Raw genomic sequence first — 15,554 nt, forward strand, 5'->3', positions numbered from 1 at the left:
CCAAGACCCCCCTGCCCCCCCTCCAGCCAAGCATTCCCTTAGCCCTGGTGACATTCTGGATTTTGAAGCATCAGTCCATGGAGCTGCTGAATGATGCCCAGAGCTCACCCAATGCCTTCAGTTTCTCTTTGCAAGACAGACATCAGTGTTTAAATCCCGGGAGCCTCTGGGTTCTTTGGAGGCTGCCTTGTGCGTGTCCACCCAGCAAACATCTGTAAATCATTACACACCCATGGCGTCTCCTCTGCCCCCACCCTTCCCTTCCTTACCCCCCATCCTATGAGCACGTCCATCACGGGCATCTCCGTGCCCCCTCCAAGTCCCGCCAGTTCCGCCTGTTCGAATTCCAACAGGCTTCACCGTTTCTTGTATTGAAATGTTACTGTAATTTACATAATAGTGTGATTTACATAAATGCAAACGATTCCTTACATCGTCAGTCTAGCAGCTGCGCTGAAAGAAATATTTTATTTTTACCCTTCGTCTCTGCCTGAGATCGGGACTGTGAGCGTGGAGAGGCGGGAGCCCCCTAGAAAGTGACTGGGGCTATGGGACAGGTTCCTGACAATGTGAACTGGCTCAAAAGTCCATGTTCACAAGAGCAACCTGTCTACTGGTGGGCCAGGTGAGTCCCTGACACCAGGTGGGGATCCCCAGAGCCTTCTGAGAGCAAGCCCAGCAGCCAGGCTCCTCCAGGGTGACACTTCCTTTCCCTGGAGGGTTCATCATAACGTCTCCAGGTGGAGGGATCCCGTGGGGATAAAGAGAGACAGTTCAGCTGACATCTGCCAGGGGTGCTCAGGGCTTTCCGCAGGACCTCTCAGTGTTGGGAATGGTCTCTACACGTGTGCTGGCCAGCATGGTCGCCACCGACCACAAGGGGTTACTGAAACACAACTAGTGCCACTGAGGAACCACACTTTTTAGTTAATTAATTTGAACTTTTAACACGCATATACTCAGTACTCACTATGGGGCTATGTTGGGTCTGCCGATAAAGGTTTTCTAGTTTAACCTCATGACGGTGCAAGCTAGCTACCTTAGAGTCCCATCTTAAAAATGGCAAAGCCAAGGCTCCGGCAGTTACATGACTCACCCAAGGTCAGGGAGCTGGAGCATCTTGGGTTGACCCGAGCAGGCATCTGAAACAGCACAGCTATACTGCCCCAGGAGACAATTCGGACTTTCTGGCTAATAAATCTGCCTCTTACAGTCCTTAAAATTGTCCCTATCCCTATTGCCTGATGTCCTCATTAGAGAGGTGTGTCTGCTTCACTCATTTTGCTGTCTGTTTTTAGGTAGAAGGGAGGTACTTCTGCCTCCCCAGCTAGAACTCTCTCCAAAAAACAACTCATCTGAAATACTCCAGGAATCTTTTTATCTTGTCCTTTCTGTGGGAGAAAAGAAAGCTCAGAGGTGGTGTGGATGACCATCCTCCGCCTCCCAGCTGGCCTCCAAGGCCTTGCCCCTCTGACCATCTCCTCCCTCCTGGACCCATTCTTCAGGGAAATTAACCTCTTCTCTCCCCAGTCTAGAAACTTGGAGGCTCTTGGGTGCCTTGTACCCCATGACATTCCAGCTCTCCTTCTGGCACTGTGGTCACTGGGAAATTCCCCCAGGGAATGACTGTGATGGAATGTAGAGGTCCTTAAACAAATCAGCCTTGGTCACACAGAGGCCACCTGCTTTGCAATCCCTGCTACAGACAGGAGGAGGAGCCTGCTTTAAGGATGTTGAATAGACCAGGAAGTGGGGTCCTGCCTGTGTTTGCTCCCTGAACAGAGCAGCAGGGTGGCTGGACTGGAGACTGCAATTCCCATGGGGTCTTTCGCCTTTCCCAAAGAAGACAGCTCAGAGATTTTAGTTGTGTTTGGTTTTGCACTGCCCAGCAAACACAGTCCTTTAGCTGAACAGCCCTCATCTCCTGCACCCTAAATTCATCCTGTTACTGCTTTTCCCTTCCCTGCTCTCACATGCACATATGACATGACCAGCTTTGCTAAAACTCATCTTTTTCCTGCTCTTCTGCAACTGCCACCTTCACAAGTCATCCCACTCAAGGTCCTGAAGTACGGATTCCTGTTTGACTTTAAAATGGAACCCCTGTCAGTGCCTAACAGCCAAGTTTCCAAGATATTCCATCGGCTTCCTCTCTCCAGATGAAATTACCGTGGCCTTGGCTAAACCAGCTGCATTCCCACCCCGGAGCTGAAGAGGTGGGCACCGCAAATGCAGACCTGTCTAGGGAGCCCACCATGTTGAGTGGGAGGAGTCTACGGGGGGGCCGCTTTCCTGCCAGCAAGGAAGGGAAGAATTTCAAGGTTTCAGCCTCTTGAAAGAACACGATAGTGTTGATTTTCTCCTATTATGTTCACTGTTTAAAATTCTAGTGGTGCCAGTGATGATAATACAGGCCATGAAGACTTCACTTCAGCAACACAGTCACCCCTGCTTCGTGGTGGCAGTTGCACTAAGCATACCCAGGGGATAACATGGCGATGCTGAGACAGTCACCTGCCTCCCAGCTTGGAGAGGAGGGCCAGCCCAGCTGTAGCTGGGCCATTCCTGGCTGGCTTCCCTGCTCTTCCATGTTGAACCTGGCAGTCTCTTGGCCGTTCCCTGGGTAGCTCTGATATCCAGAGACACGCCTGCCTGTTGTAAGCTTGTCTTGGTCAGGAGAATTCTGGAGCAGACACTGGGAATGAAAAGCTGGTTTCCATGGTACCCAACCATTTCTCTGAAGCCTGGAGGACATGAGTGCTTTTCTGAGGTTCATTCTTGTTTAACATTCAGCTTAGCAGCAGAACATGTGGAAACCTTGGGGCGAAGACCCCAAGGTTTGGATAAGCACCTGGGGGTCTGGATAAGCACCTGGGGGTCAGAGGGCAGGGTCCCCTCACCAGCTTCTGCTCAGCAGATCAGGGGTCCCGCTGTCAATCAGGACCACCCATGAGGCTCTCTGGCCCCAAATGCAGCCAACAGAGCACAGAGCAATGCTCTGCTTACCCAAACCCTACTCTCAGACATCTGATTGAGAAGACGCTGGGTACATTCCGAGAGCCACAACAGGAAGTCACTCAGTTGCAACTCATCATGACAATTGGGTGTGGACATCAGATGACCTGTCTCCAAGGCAGACACCCGCCAGTGACTTGGCCGAAGGCTCCTTCAGCAGGCTGCCTGCCCTGAGGAGCTTCCCTCCTTCCAGGAGATTTAATGGAGCTGAAAAAATGGACTTGGACTGACTTCATCTCAACTTCCTGCCTTGGCCCATTAGACCTGGATGAAGAACTGGAACATGAGCGCCACCTCGTGGTCGATGCAGGAAATGGGAATGCGGTGTCCTGTTTGAGATAAGATATGATTTCAAGTTTTCTTCTACACTAATAAAGTTTCTAGAAGGGTTGGGAGATGTTGTTTGGTTTTCTTTGATTCACATCTAGTGCATAAAAATACAGAGGGATGTGCCACACTTGTCTTAAGAGGATCAAATAAATAAAACCTGTAAGGATTCACAAATCCATTGTCTCTACCTTCAGCAGCCTCAAGTGAGAGTGACCCCGTCCTTGTCATTTTAAGAATTTTTGGGCAGGGTGACTCTAATGCTCCATGAGGAAGGTCCACGATGCGCTCTCCAAGGGAACATTCTGCAGATGGTGCCAGTTTCCTCCTGTTCTGTCTTCCCAGGAGGTTCAGGTGTTTCTTGGAGGCCTGATTTTGAGTCCCTTTCATCCATCTCATTGTTCTTTTCTGAGTCCCTCTCAGTCCTCAACACGGTCATCTTAAATGAGAGGTATAAACGCGATGATGTATGCTATCAGTCACAGGCTAACCAAGGCCTCCTGGCTTCATAGACACCTCTCCCCCCCGACCTTCTCCTCTACTTCCTCCCCCTCCTCCTCATCTGCAGTCATGCATTCTAAGAGATGCGGCATCTTCATGCCAGGCAAGAGAGATGGAAGGGAAGACTGTTCTGTTATCTGAATGTTTCCAGATCTCTGCCACTTATTGGTACTTAAAGTGAGATCACCTGCAATTCTCTTTTCCTGTCTGCCGCTCTGAACCATATCCCCACCCCCAACGTCTGTGGCCACACCATCCTCTTGACTTCCAGGTCATGATGCTCTAACCCTGCCTGTGCATCTTGTCCAATCTCGTCCAGATCTACCCACTATTTCTCTGATTTATTGTGCTCTTACCCAGGATCCTTTGTACAGTTAAACCTGCTCTCATTTTTTTCTTTGAGATGATCATTGGAATAATCAATAGCTTCCACTGTGCTGGTCCCCAGGGCTGATTCCTAGAAAGTGTACAAAGGTCCCCTTTGTCCCAGGGCAAGTGAACTCCTGGTGTAGACTTTGCAGAATCTGTGCTTGCACCTGTGAGGAAGATTGCAGGGAATAAGAGCTTCCTAAAAGCTACTTTTATATAATATGGTATTACCTGCCTTGACTGATAAAAGAAAATTAAATCGGCCTGGTCTAATAAACTCTTTCCCAATATCTTGTGTTCTCTTAAGTGGCTACAAATTGATTGTTCCAGCCTGCTGCTAAGACTGATATTGAATTAAGTTCAATTAATAGAAAATGTTTTCTATCTTAAATAATTTGCTCTGTTCCATGATTTTTTTTGACAGCTTTTTTTTTTTTTAAAAGAGGCTAGCGGTTATACAAAACAGCTGTGAACGCTTTCTAACGAATGAATTCCATGCCACTCAGCCTGGGTTATGAGACTGTTACCTTTATTTTTTGAATTCTCTTCCCATTCTAGCTTGACATTTTTATCCAAATGTCAACTCGTTGAATCCAATAGCAAAGATAAGAGTAACAAAAATGGTAAAGCCCATGTCCTGCTTCAAGGGCTTGTTAGGAAGAACCAGTTACAAATAAACGTTGCTTCTTCCTCCTCCTCCTTCTCTTCAGACCTTCAAGATAATTGGAGCATTCCTTTCATGTGCCTTGTGAACTCGTCTTTGAGGTGCTTTCTGCATCTCTACCCAACTGATGGTGATTGTGACCTCTGGGGCCCAATGCAATGCCCACCTCATTAGCGGAGTTTACCATTTCCATGCCCAGACAACACTTGACACCTGATTGTTCTGCAAGCGGCCACCTCAGTCTCCAGACGGCTGCTCCCTCTGAAAGAAAAGCCACTCTGAGATGATCATCCTCAAAGCAGTCGAGTTTTGTAGGAGTGGAAAGACAGAGCTGCCAGTCATGTCCTTGGCTTCCCGTCTAAATAAAATGTGGGTGCGCTCACTTGGATTCGGCAACCTGTCATCCGGACAGATCAGTGTGTCAGGAAAAGAACCAAATTAAGGACTGGGGCTGAGATCTAGAACCAATTCTACAGGAAAATAACATGTTCTCTGACTCAGTTTCCCGGTGTAATTCAAAGGATTACACTGGGTTGTTTTTCGCCCCCACACACAAAGTGGGAAATTATTTTAGATGGTGCATGGACTGGGGCTTAGTAAATGAAATCCTGTGGTGTGTTCTCCCTGGACTCTCTTTGGGTCCTAACTGACGAGGAGCATACCTCAGTTTGGCGCTGTATGTCTTTTGTGGCTTCTGTCTCCTTCCTTAACGACAGGATAGTCCTGTGCCCAGGATGTGGGCAGCCGATAGTATCCAACTGGGAACTGCAAATACTGTGTGTTGTCATTGCATTTTTTCAGGGTTACCCTCTATATGTGATGTTGGGGTGCCAAGCCCCCACTTCTGCTTGTGATGCCAGGTTTCCTTTGAAAATAAATTCCTTTAAGGAAACAAAGAAGTAAGCCAGTTAAGAGAAACCTTTCGAAGAAGTCCAAGTGCTTGCATAAAGTGTCTGTGAAGGTTTGCAGATGTGCAGAAACCTTGCAGGAGGCACAAAGGGACAGATGTGGGGAAGCCCCCGAGCTACTTGCATCCTTGCTGATCGAGAATTCTGCCATGTGTCTTGCTTGACAAAGCAGGATCAGTCACACCTCCCTGTCACTCTGCTGTCAGACAGTTGTAGAGAAGATGGGACTGCCTGGACTTCCCTCCACAAATACCCACCCCAACTTGCCAGTACCTCCTTCTGCTAACACTGGCTGAAGACAAAGCCAGTACAGAAGGGTGTTGACACAGCCCAGTTCTGATTTTCCCAGGAACAAGAGTGGAAAGTATGCAGTCTCTAAGCATGGTGTGTGTATGTGTCTAATCTTCTATCCTTTTTTATTTCCTCACAGTTCATTTATGATGAAAAGGTTTCTTGGTAAGTACCTCTTATTCTCCCTCTATTTTTCACCTTATTATGTTGTATAACCCAATATATTAAATACCAGAGTTAGGATCTAGGGGGGGGAAAGGGGAAATACCATGGCAGCCTGAAACACGCAGAATTTCTTGGGGACTCTCTGCCTACGTCAAGGGAGAAATTAAATCAGCTTCCACAGAGCAGAGACCTTGCCTCTCAGGCTGGGATGGCAGAATTCCATTTGGGATTCTGATATCTAGATGTTTTTATCATCCTATATCTAGACATCGTGAATCAGCTGTGACTTTCTCAGTCGGCCATTTGCCATGCTGTGGTAAAGATTCGAATGAGCTGATGTTCCCAATCCCGTGTATGTGAATCAGGAATCAGGATCAAGACACTTCAGTGACCTTTAACCCGTTAAAGTTCTGCATGATATTTAAAAAGATCTGAGAGCTCTGAAAATTGGTGATTGTTTTTTAATAGACAGGAAATGTTGCCCAAATTAAATATATAGGAAGACATTTGCCTTTGGGCCAACTGTCCAAATCTCCATATTTGAGAAGAGCTCTGGGCAAGTGAAATATGTTTGAAATGGAAAAAGAAACTGAGTGTGCTGTGCATTCTTGTTATACTGTCTTCAAGTATTTGATCTGTAGAAGTAGTGTGAAAAATCTCAAACCAGGCAAAGTGAAGACCAAACTTTACCTGTATGATGTCCACTTGTGTACCTAATCCTGAATTGTACCCTCACATGATCAAAATAAAATAAAAAGAAGTAGTGTGAAATAACACTGAGGAATAGGTATGTTCTTGTAGGTAGAAAACGTCCCTGGCATTACTTAAAGCTAGGAATTCGCTAGAAAAAGCAGTAGAGAGTCCACCAGGCTTTGCTTTCCCCAAAATGACTGCTTAAAGACTTTGCTTTGGTGTTCAGAATTGGGGGGCAGTAGGGAACCCATAATGTTGATGATAAGTTCAATATGCCATGCCTAGGTAATAAACTCCTTTAGCCAACTCTCCTGTGTCCAAGAGAGCAGAGAAGAGACAGCTAGGAGACTGTCCTTTAAGATGCATCATCTTATTGATGCATAAGAAATAAGGAGGTCTTTCCTGAGGAATACTTGTCAACAAACAGGCTGAAAGAACTCGAGGGTCCCAGAGTATCCCAGGTCAGAGTGAGAAAGAGCCACTCTATGGAGGCTCTTTCTCCTCCATGTCCTTGGGTGTGGAACCTTCTGGAAGCTGATGGTGTGGTTCACACAACCACTGCTCTGCCTCAGCAAACCGTGGGTACTTCAGCATAGCTCAGCGTTACTAGTCTTGGCCGATGACTCCCCAAAAGACAAGTGAGTTGTGACTACAGTTGGCCTCAGAAGTCATTCTGCTGCTGTTGTGCAGAGGGACACGATGACAGGCTGCTAGGGTGATCTGCTGCCTGTCTTGGAGAGCATGTCTTTCCTGCTACCTCCATGGCTTGCTGCAGAGGATGTGGCAGGAAGAAGGGGCAGGCTTCCCCGTGTGCCAGCATCACTCCTGATCTGAAAGACAGCTTTGAGGATCCTTCAGATGGTTTAGAGCAAGGAAGAAAGAGTCTGGTTCGTCTTCATCCCCAAAGCCTTTTCCTGTGACGTTAGGTGACTCCATCCTAGGTAGATGCCTGAGCCTGCAGCTGAGGGGTGGAGATTCTGGAAGATAACAGGTCACCAGAGCCCCCGGTCTGAGCACCAAGGCTCCCACACACCCAGTTATGAGCAGGCGCCAGGAGGGCTGGGGTCAGTGAGTTGCAAATCCCCAGGTGTGTCTCGTTCTGGCTGGGGGTTCCTGACATCATAAGACATACACTACTGTGGGAATTCCCGGAATTTCAACTTCTCATTTAATACATGAAAAATGCTTCACAAGCATTTATTATGCCAAGAGGGTGCATGTAAGAATTGATGAAGACAGGCTCAGTGGCTCATCCCATAATCCCAGCATTTTGGGAGGTAGAGGTAAGAGGATTGCCTGAGCTCAGGGGTTCAAGACAAGCCAGGGCAACTTGGCAAGACTTTGTCTCTACAGTAAATAAATATAAAAAATTAGCTGGGTGTGGTGGCATGTGCCTATAGTTCCAGCTACTTAGAAGGCTGAGGTGGAAGGATCACCTGAGTCCAGCATGTCAAGGCTGCAGTGGCCGTTTGTGTTACTAGTCTTGGTCGAAGACTCCCATCCTGAGTGACAGAGTGAGATTCCAACTCAAAAGAAAAGAATTGCTGTATCTCTTTAAAATCAGTCTTCTAACCATGTGCAGTGGTTCACACCTGTAATCTCAGCACTTTGGGAGGCCAAGATGGGAGGACTGCTTGTGCCCAGGTTTGAGGCCAGCCTAGGCCACATAGTGAGACCTCATCTCTACAAAAAATTTGTAAAAGCTAGCCAGGCATGGTGGCACATACCTGTAGTCTCAGCTACTCAGAAGACTGAGGTAGAAGGATCTCCTGAGTCCAAGAGGTCGAGGCCGTGGTGATCCATGATCGTGCCACTACACTCCAGCCTGAGCAGTAAAGTGAGACTCCCCCAACGCAAAAAATAAATAAGTAAATAAAGTCAGAGTCTTTGTCCTGTGCAATTAAAGCACAGTGACATTTCAACAACACCTTCACCAGAGGGTTCCACCGTGGGACGTCTCAGCATAGCCCAGCAGTTTCAAGGCAGATAACCAATTCACCCCTCAAAGGGAAACGAATTTCAGTTGTATTTATTATTCTGAAACTAGGGTGCTCTCTAGGAGGAGGTGAGCTTTGTCAAGTGCAAGTGTACAAGGACAAGGTATCCTTGTCATACAGTTTAGAGTCCTTCATCATTCCTGAAGCAGCACTCTGCAAGGTCATGTCCAGCCAAGAAATGACGGTCAACAGTCAAGTAGGGATGTTCTGAGTAGCAGGTAGTAGAAAAGCCAACTCCCACTAAAGAAATAGTGGTTTATTTTTCTTACATATCAAGCACCCCAGATGTATATGATGCCATGGCTCTATGTTTCTCATGACCTTTGCTTAATGGCCCCTAGATGGCTGCTGTGGGTCCAGCCACTTCCTGTCTTGAAGACAGGTAGGAGGAAGAGGGGCACTGTTGTTTCTTCAGCACCATTCCACCTTACATCCTTTTGGTCACAACTAAGTTGGCCTTGGCCACTAAATGATCAGGGGGATTAAATTGCAACTTTAGGCCCATCATTATTCATCCTCTGAGCCTGGGGGTGGGACCTGCCCTCTTTGAGGTCAGAGGTCCCCCATTTGCTGCCTCAATATAGTGGGTTCTGTTAGCAGGTAAGAGGTGAGAATACTTGTTGGGTGCTTTTCAGTTACCTATCCCAAAAGACACTGACATGGAAAGTATCGAGGTCCACCTGCTAGAGTGTACACCCTACCTGCTCTGTGAGGCCCGGGGTATTGACAGAAGGAATTTGGAATGTGTCTTCCATGAATCTGAAGGCCCAACAAGATAATGAAAGAGTCCAGGGTGGTGGTTTCTTCTTTTGAGTCTCAAGTTGTGGCTTTGGGAGATAAAGGAGCCCCGGAAAACATAATTTGGAAACTATCTACTGTGTGGTGTTAGTGAATAGCTTTTGCTGATCTGGATTAAGGAAACCATAACAGTGCACCCCAGGGAGGGAGGCAGGGAGCAGCCTCCAATCTGGAAAGAGCACTCTTTGGCAGGAGAATCAGGGACCAGCAGGAAATACTCAAATACTCAAAGAGAAGAGACAAACCAGATCATGCCACAGAAGCGTGTCCTCAGAGGACAGCAGGTGGGTGTGGTCAGGAGCAGGTGAAGAGAAGACCCAGTGTCCTGGGAGGAAGGGACAGGAAAGAGCACTGTGGAGAACCATGTGACTTCAGGTTCTGTCCAGTCCCACTGTTTTCTGAGCGCCTCCTGTAGACTAGGCTCTGTCTCAGGGCTAAACACATAATAAACCCAAGCCCAAGGCCAGTTGCGACGGCTCACACCTGTAACCCCAGCACTCTGGGAAGCCAAAGTGGAAAGACTGCTAGAGCCCAGGAGTTCAAGTCCAGCTTAGGCAACGTAGTGAGACCTTGTCTCTGCAAAAAAAAAAATCACAAAATTAACCAGGCATGGTAGTGCATGCCTGTAATCCCAGCTACTCAGGAGGCTGAGGCAAAAGGATTGCCTGAGCCCAGAAGATCAATGTTATAGTGAACTGTGATCACACCACTGCACTCCAATCTGGGCAACAGAGTGAGATCCTGATTCAAAAACAAACAAAAAAACTTGGTTCTGACTGGGAGGTTCTCTCAGGGGAGGCAGACGGTTGACATGTAATTACGGGGTCATTTGGAGGTGCTCAGTCCATGGGGGAAGAGGGACATGGGAAAGGGACCCTGAAGAACAGTAAGTCAAGGCTTGATGATTGAAACTCAGTTAGACCAAAAGTGCATAGGAACCAGCAGCTGGGCCAGGATGGAGCCTCAGAGAGCCCAGTATGATCAACATGGAGGAAGCAAGGCAGGTATCTGAGCCTGGGTACCAACAGAGTAAACTTGAAATATCACCAAAAGCAGGGAGCACCATCCCATGGGCATCCCAGAAAAAGAGCCAAAGAGAACCTGATTTGAATATTGCAATGGAAGGGCTTACTTTTAGTAAAAACAAAAAGAGCTAAAAGAACTAGAAAGATTGAAGCCAGGCTCAGTGGCTCAGCCTGTAATCCCGCACTTTGGGAGGCTGAGGTGAGTGGATTACCTGAGCCCACAGGTTCGAGATCCGCCTGGGCAACCTGGCGAGACCTCATCTCTACAATAAATCAAAAATTAGCCGGGCGTGGTAGTGCGTGCCTGTAATTCCAGCTACTCGGAAGGCTAAGGCGGAAGGATCACCGGAGCCCAGCAGGTCCAGGCTGCAGTGGCCAGGAGCGTGCCACTGCACTCCAGTCTGGGCAACAGAGTGAGACTCCAACTCAAAAAAAAAGAAAAAGAATTAGAAAGAATGTAAATACACCTCTTTGGAAAGTGATGGACGTATTTCAACCTCACTATAATATTTTTGAAGTTGATTTATTTTCTCTTGATTTCTCACTGAGTTTATCAAAATGCATCTAAACAGTAGTGTGACATCCCTCCAGATCAAAAGGAATGCTATGAGTAATCTTGCTTTCCCCCATGAAGTTTGTGCCACATATACATTGGTTTTGTTGAGTTAAGAACCATATCAGGCCACCGGAGGTGTTCTGCAACTGAAGATTGACATTTGGAGATACCACCTGCATACATGAGCTGGGGCTGCTTTGTACTGGGAAGAGGAGGACAGTGGGCAAGGACAGGGGTGTCTGTTTTGGGGGGGGTGGGATCAGCTCTCAAGGTTCTAAGTCTCCAGGAAAACGAGAAGCAAGATGCTGGAGGGATGGGACAGGGGAAGGTGTGAGGAGTGGTATCAAGTGACTGCTAAAAACAGGTGTTCGTTACATAATAAATGAGTAAAAAATAAATAAACCAGATAATGACAGACTGTTCAGAGGCTTAAAGAACATAAACAGGGTCGCAAGATAGAAAGCGAGGGAGAATAGGCAGGGAAGTCTTCTTGGAGGAGGAGACCATTAAGTTGAAATCTGCGGGATCAAAGGGTCTAGGCAAGGAGTGAAGGGAAGAGCATCCATAGCAAGGGGAACAGTCAGAGCAAAGGCTCTGGAAGAGGAAATGAGATTTGCCACATGCAAATGAATGACCCATTGGTGGACTGAGATGGGACACAAGATGACTTGGAGAAGAAGAAAAAGGACTAGGTTTTTGCAGGGAAGGGGAGTCTTTTATTTTTTTCCTCAAGCATGCTAGAAGCAATTAAAGAGTTTTAGGAAGTGCAATGACATGATCCAACAGTACAAAGACACCAGTCTTGAGGCCGAAGCAAAGATGGACCAGGGAAGTAGCTATAGAGGGAAGAAAATGACAATCTGTGAAATATCTGGGACGTAGAGTCCTGATATGGGAGTGGGCACAAGGGAGGAGCACCTTATTGATTTTCAAATTCAGGCTTGACTGGGCAGGGAGTAGAAGAGGTTACTTAGATGACAAAGTCCAGGATTGGAGGAAAAAAAAGCTAGGGAAGTAGGAATGGAGAATTCTGTTCTGATGTGCATTTAGGCTTCCAGGTGGAGATGCCAAATTGATCCTTGGATCTCCAGATCTAGAGAGGAGTGGATTGACTGTGTACCCTGGGGTCATTATTGTGTACTTGGGATTTACAGCAACAGGTTGGGATGAGCTCTCCTAGGTAGAAAATTTAGGAAATAAAGAGAAGATGGCCCAACAGTTAGAGGCTGAACTGAGGAAATGGAGGAGGGGAAAAGGAGGGAGAAGAAAATGCTAGGGACAGGTAGAAAACTAGGGGTGGCCTCTTGGAAGTCAGAGAAGAGCGTTTTAGGGAGGGAACAGATGATGACCTTTCAGAGGCTGCCAAGAAACGAAACAGGATGACAGACAGCCACCACCCATCCCTCGTCTGGTATAGACAGACAAGCAATTGGGATCAGTGGATATGGAAGTTAGACTAGAGATGCTTGCTTGGTGACTGGAAGGTACCCATGTGGAGTGTGTGCGACCCTTTGAGAGGTTCTGCTATGACCGAAGCAGAGAAGTGTGGCAGAAGTTGCAGGCGTTCGGACACCCTGATATCGTCTCTCAAAAGTGCGTTGGGAGCATTTTCAATAACGAATACACATGCTTGCATACTCATTCTTAATAGAGGTGTAAACCTGCATATAACTTAGGTACCCAGTCCACCATTGTATCCCCAGCTAGCCTCTTTCCAGCTCTTCCCTTTTATAAATCCCACTGCAACAAAAGCCCTGGTAGATGCATCCTTCTAACTGTTGACCAAAGTTTTCCCTAGGATCAACTTCTAGACACAGAACTTGAAAAGGGAAAGGAAGGATGGGCATAACCTGGAATTTCCTCTTGGGACTGTTCTCTAGTATCCTGCTCTTGAAGCAAAATCACTCCCTCAATTAGCTAACTTAATACTGTAGCTAAAGGAAAGCCTGGAAACCAAGTTTCTGTTTTCTAGTTGGAAGTTCTTAAAATAAAGAAAACAGAAGTATGCAAATCATGAGACACCCAAGCCACATGCCAGTGGGTTTTATTCATTTTCTCCCTTTCTCCTGACTGTTTTCCCACTCACCCCTTCTCACCCTTCCTGTTGGCACCTTCCCTGCCTGGGTTCTGTGTGTCTGCATGTCTGTTTCTCTCCCCACACCCCTCACTCCTGTTTATCTGACCGTCCCTCAGGTGCCTCCATGAATTCCTCTAATTTCGATTTGTTTGTTGTAAATAAATTTAAATAATTTCAGTGAATTATTAGACTGTGGTCAGATGTATAACACAGAGGCCTAGATTCTATGGTATACATAAAAGCCTTGCTGCCTTCAAAGAGCTCTTTTAGGGGAACACATAACAGAGAGGAGAGAGCGTTTTCCCCTTCAGTAGAGAGCGAGGAAAGATGGTGGAAAACTGTAGGCAGTGTAGAGATTGTCTGTGGACCAAGAAATAGCTGTTGCCCATCTGCCCATCTGCCCTCCCCTTCCCGTCCTGTGCATGTGCATCAAACATGTTTTTAAAGAGGAGACGGGTGAGTTTCACAGCTGTCTGGTGACTTTCTTTAACTGTTTCTGGTTTGTATGCAGGTGGGAGTCTTTAGTTCTTGTGCTGATGTATCTTATCTACATTGTCATCATGAAGTAAGTAAAATGCCTTCTTAACTTCTTTTCAGAAAACGTTTCCTACATTCAACACTATGTGACAATGTGGGAAGGGACCCAGGGAGAGTGCGTATCTGACAGGTTTTCAGTGTGTGTCATCACAGACCCACCTGGTTGCTCAGCCACCTGTTGTGAATCGCTATCATTTTTTTAGTATCAGTAACAATGACCTCACTCACCCATATGCAATGATGGACTCAGAGTTTAAATGTTTCACTTGAGAACTCTCTAGAACCCCAATCCCTCTTCAAGGATCTGGCCTCTCAGCTTTTGGTGGTTTTCTCACTTTTCTATAAAAAGAGGAAAAACACAGTCAGTTACGCTTGTATGGAGGGTGAGGGAAAATAGGACCAGAGCTAGTTAAGAGATGACTAAAATTATGGCTCTAATACCTCCCGCCTTCCATTATTCAGATTGTATTAGTCATCAGTTGATGTGTAACAACCAAAAACTCAGGGCTTAAAACCACAAACACATATGATCTCACATGGTTTCTGAGAGTTAGGAATCCAGGGGCAGCTTATCTGGAAGGTTCTAGCTCAGGGTCTCTCACAAAGTTGCAGGTAAAATGTTGGTCGGTGCTGCAGGAATGTGCTCATCTTGTGCCACAGGCCCTGCCTTGAAGGTGATGCCCTCACAGCTAGCTAGGTGATGCTGGCTCTGGGCTGGAGGGCTCAATTTCCCGTCCCATAGGATACTCCTTAGAGCTGCTTGAGTGGCTTCCTCCAGAGCAAGTGATTCAGGAGAGAGCAAGAAGGGCCCTGGAACACCTTTTGTAATCTTGTCCCAGATTCTGGTCCCACACACCAACACTTCTCCCATATTCTGTTGAATAGAAGTGAGTCACTAAGTCCAGTCCACAATCAGGGGTCCCAACCAGGGGCCACCTGTCAAAAAGTGTCCAAGTTGATGTATTTTAAAACCACTACATCATATATTATTTTCCCTCCCGGAGTCAGGGCAGTTTAAAATTTTATTAAGAATTATATTGCAACCCGGGTTCGGTGGCACAGCCTGTAATCCTATGCTTTGGGAGGCTGAGGTGAGTGGATTGCCTGAGTCCGCGGGTTCGAGACCCGCTTGGGCAACTTGGTGAGACCTCATCTCTACAATAAACTTAAAAATCAGCCAGGCATGGTAGTGCATGCCTGTAATTCCAGCTACTTGGAAGGTTGAAGTGGAAGGATCGCCGGAGCCCAGCAGGTCGAGACTGCAATGGCCGGGAGCGGCCACTGCACTCCAGTCTGGGTGACAGAGTGAGACTCCAACTCAACAACAAAAAAAATTATATTGTAGGTGTTGCCCATACTCTGAGTTCCACCTTGGCACCATGGTTGTGAACCTGCTGGTTTGCCTCTTTGCCAAGTACCATTGAGATGAGGAGCTTATACAGAATGCAGAGATATCCCATGCCTGCCCCCATGGGAGCTGCTTTTTCTCCTCCGTGTTAACACATGCTTACCCCAGTGTATGTAGCTACAGGGCTGGCTGCCTTTTCCGGGGCGTGGAAGGGGAGGGCAAGAAAGTAGAAAGCTACCAGAAAATGCAAGTTTGGATATATCAGGTCACAGCCCGGAATTGA

The 15,554-nt window shown here is 47.0% G+C and overlaps 1 protein-coding gene across 1 annotated transcript in view; it reads left to right on the forward strand.

Annotated features, from left to right (window-relative positions):
• Nucleotides 1-15,554, forward strand: part of SLC24A3 (solute carrier family 24 member 3) — a 508,299-nt gene that overhangs the window by 444,292 nt on the left and 48,453 nt on the right. Inside the window, exons 8-9 of the mRNA XM_008064347.1 lie at nt 6,215-6,240; nt 13,898-13,951. Coding sequence (XP_008062538.1) covers nt 6,215-6,240; nt 13,898-13,951 — 80 coding nt within the window. The remainder of the gene's footprint in view (nt 1-6,214; nt 6,241-13,897; nt 13,952-15,554) is intronic.

Source organism: Carlito syrichta, unplaced genomic scaffold, assembly GCF_000164805.1.
Source record: "Carlito syrichta isolate Samal-C Ts95f unplaced genomic scaffold, Tarsius_syrichta-2.0.1 Scaffold307318, whole genome shotgun sequence".
Taxonomy (NCBI): Eukaryota; Metazoa; Chordata; class Mammalia; order Primates; family Tarsiidae; genus Carlito; species Carlito syrichta.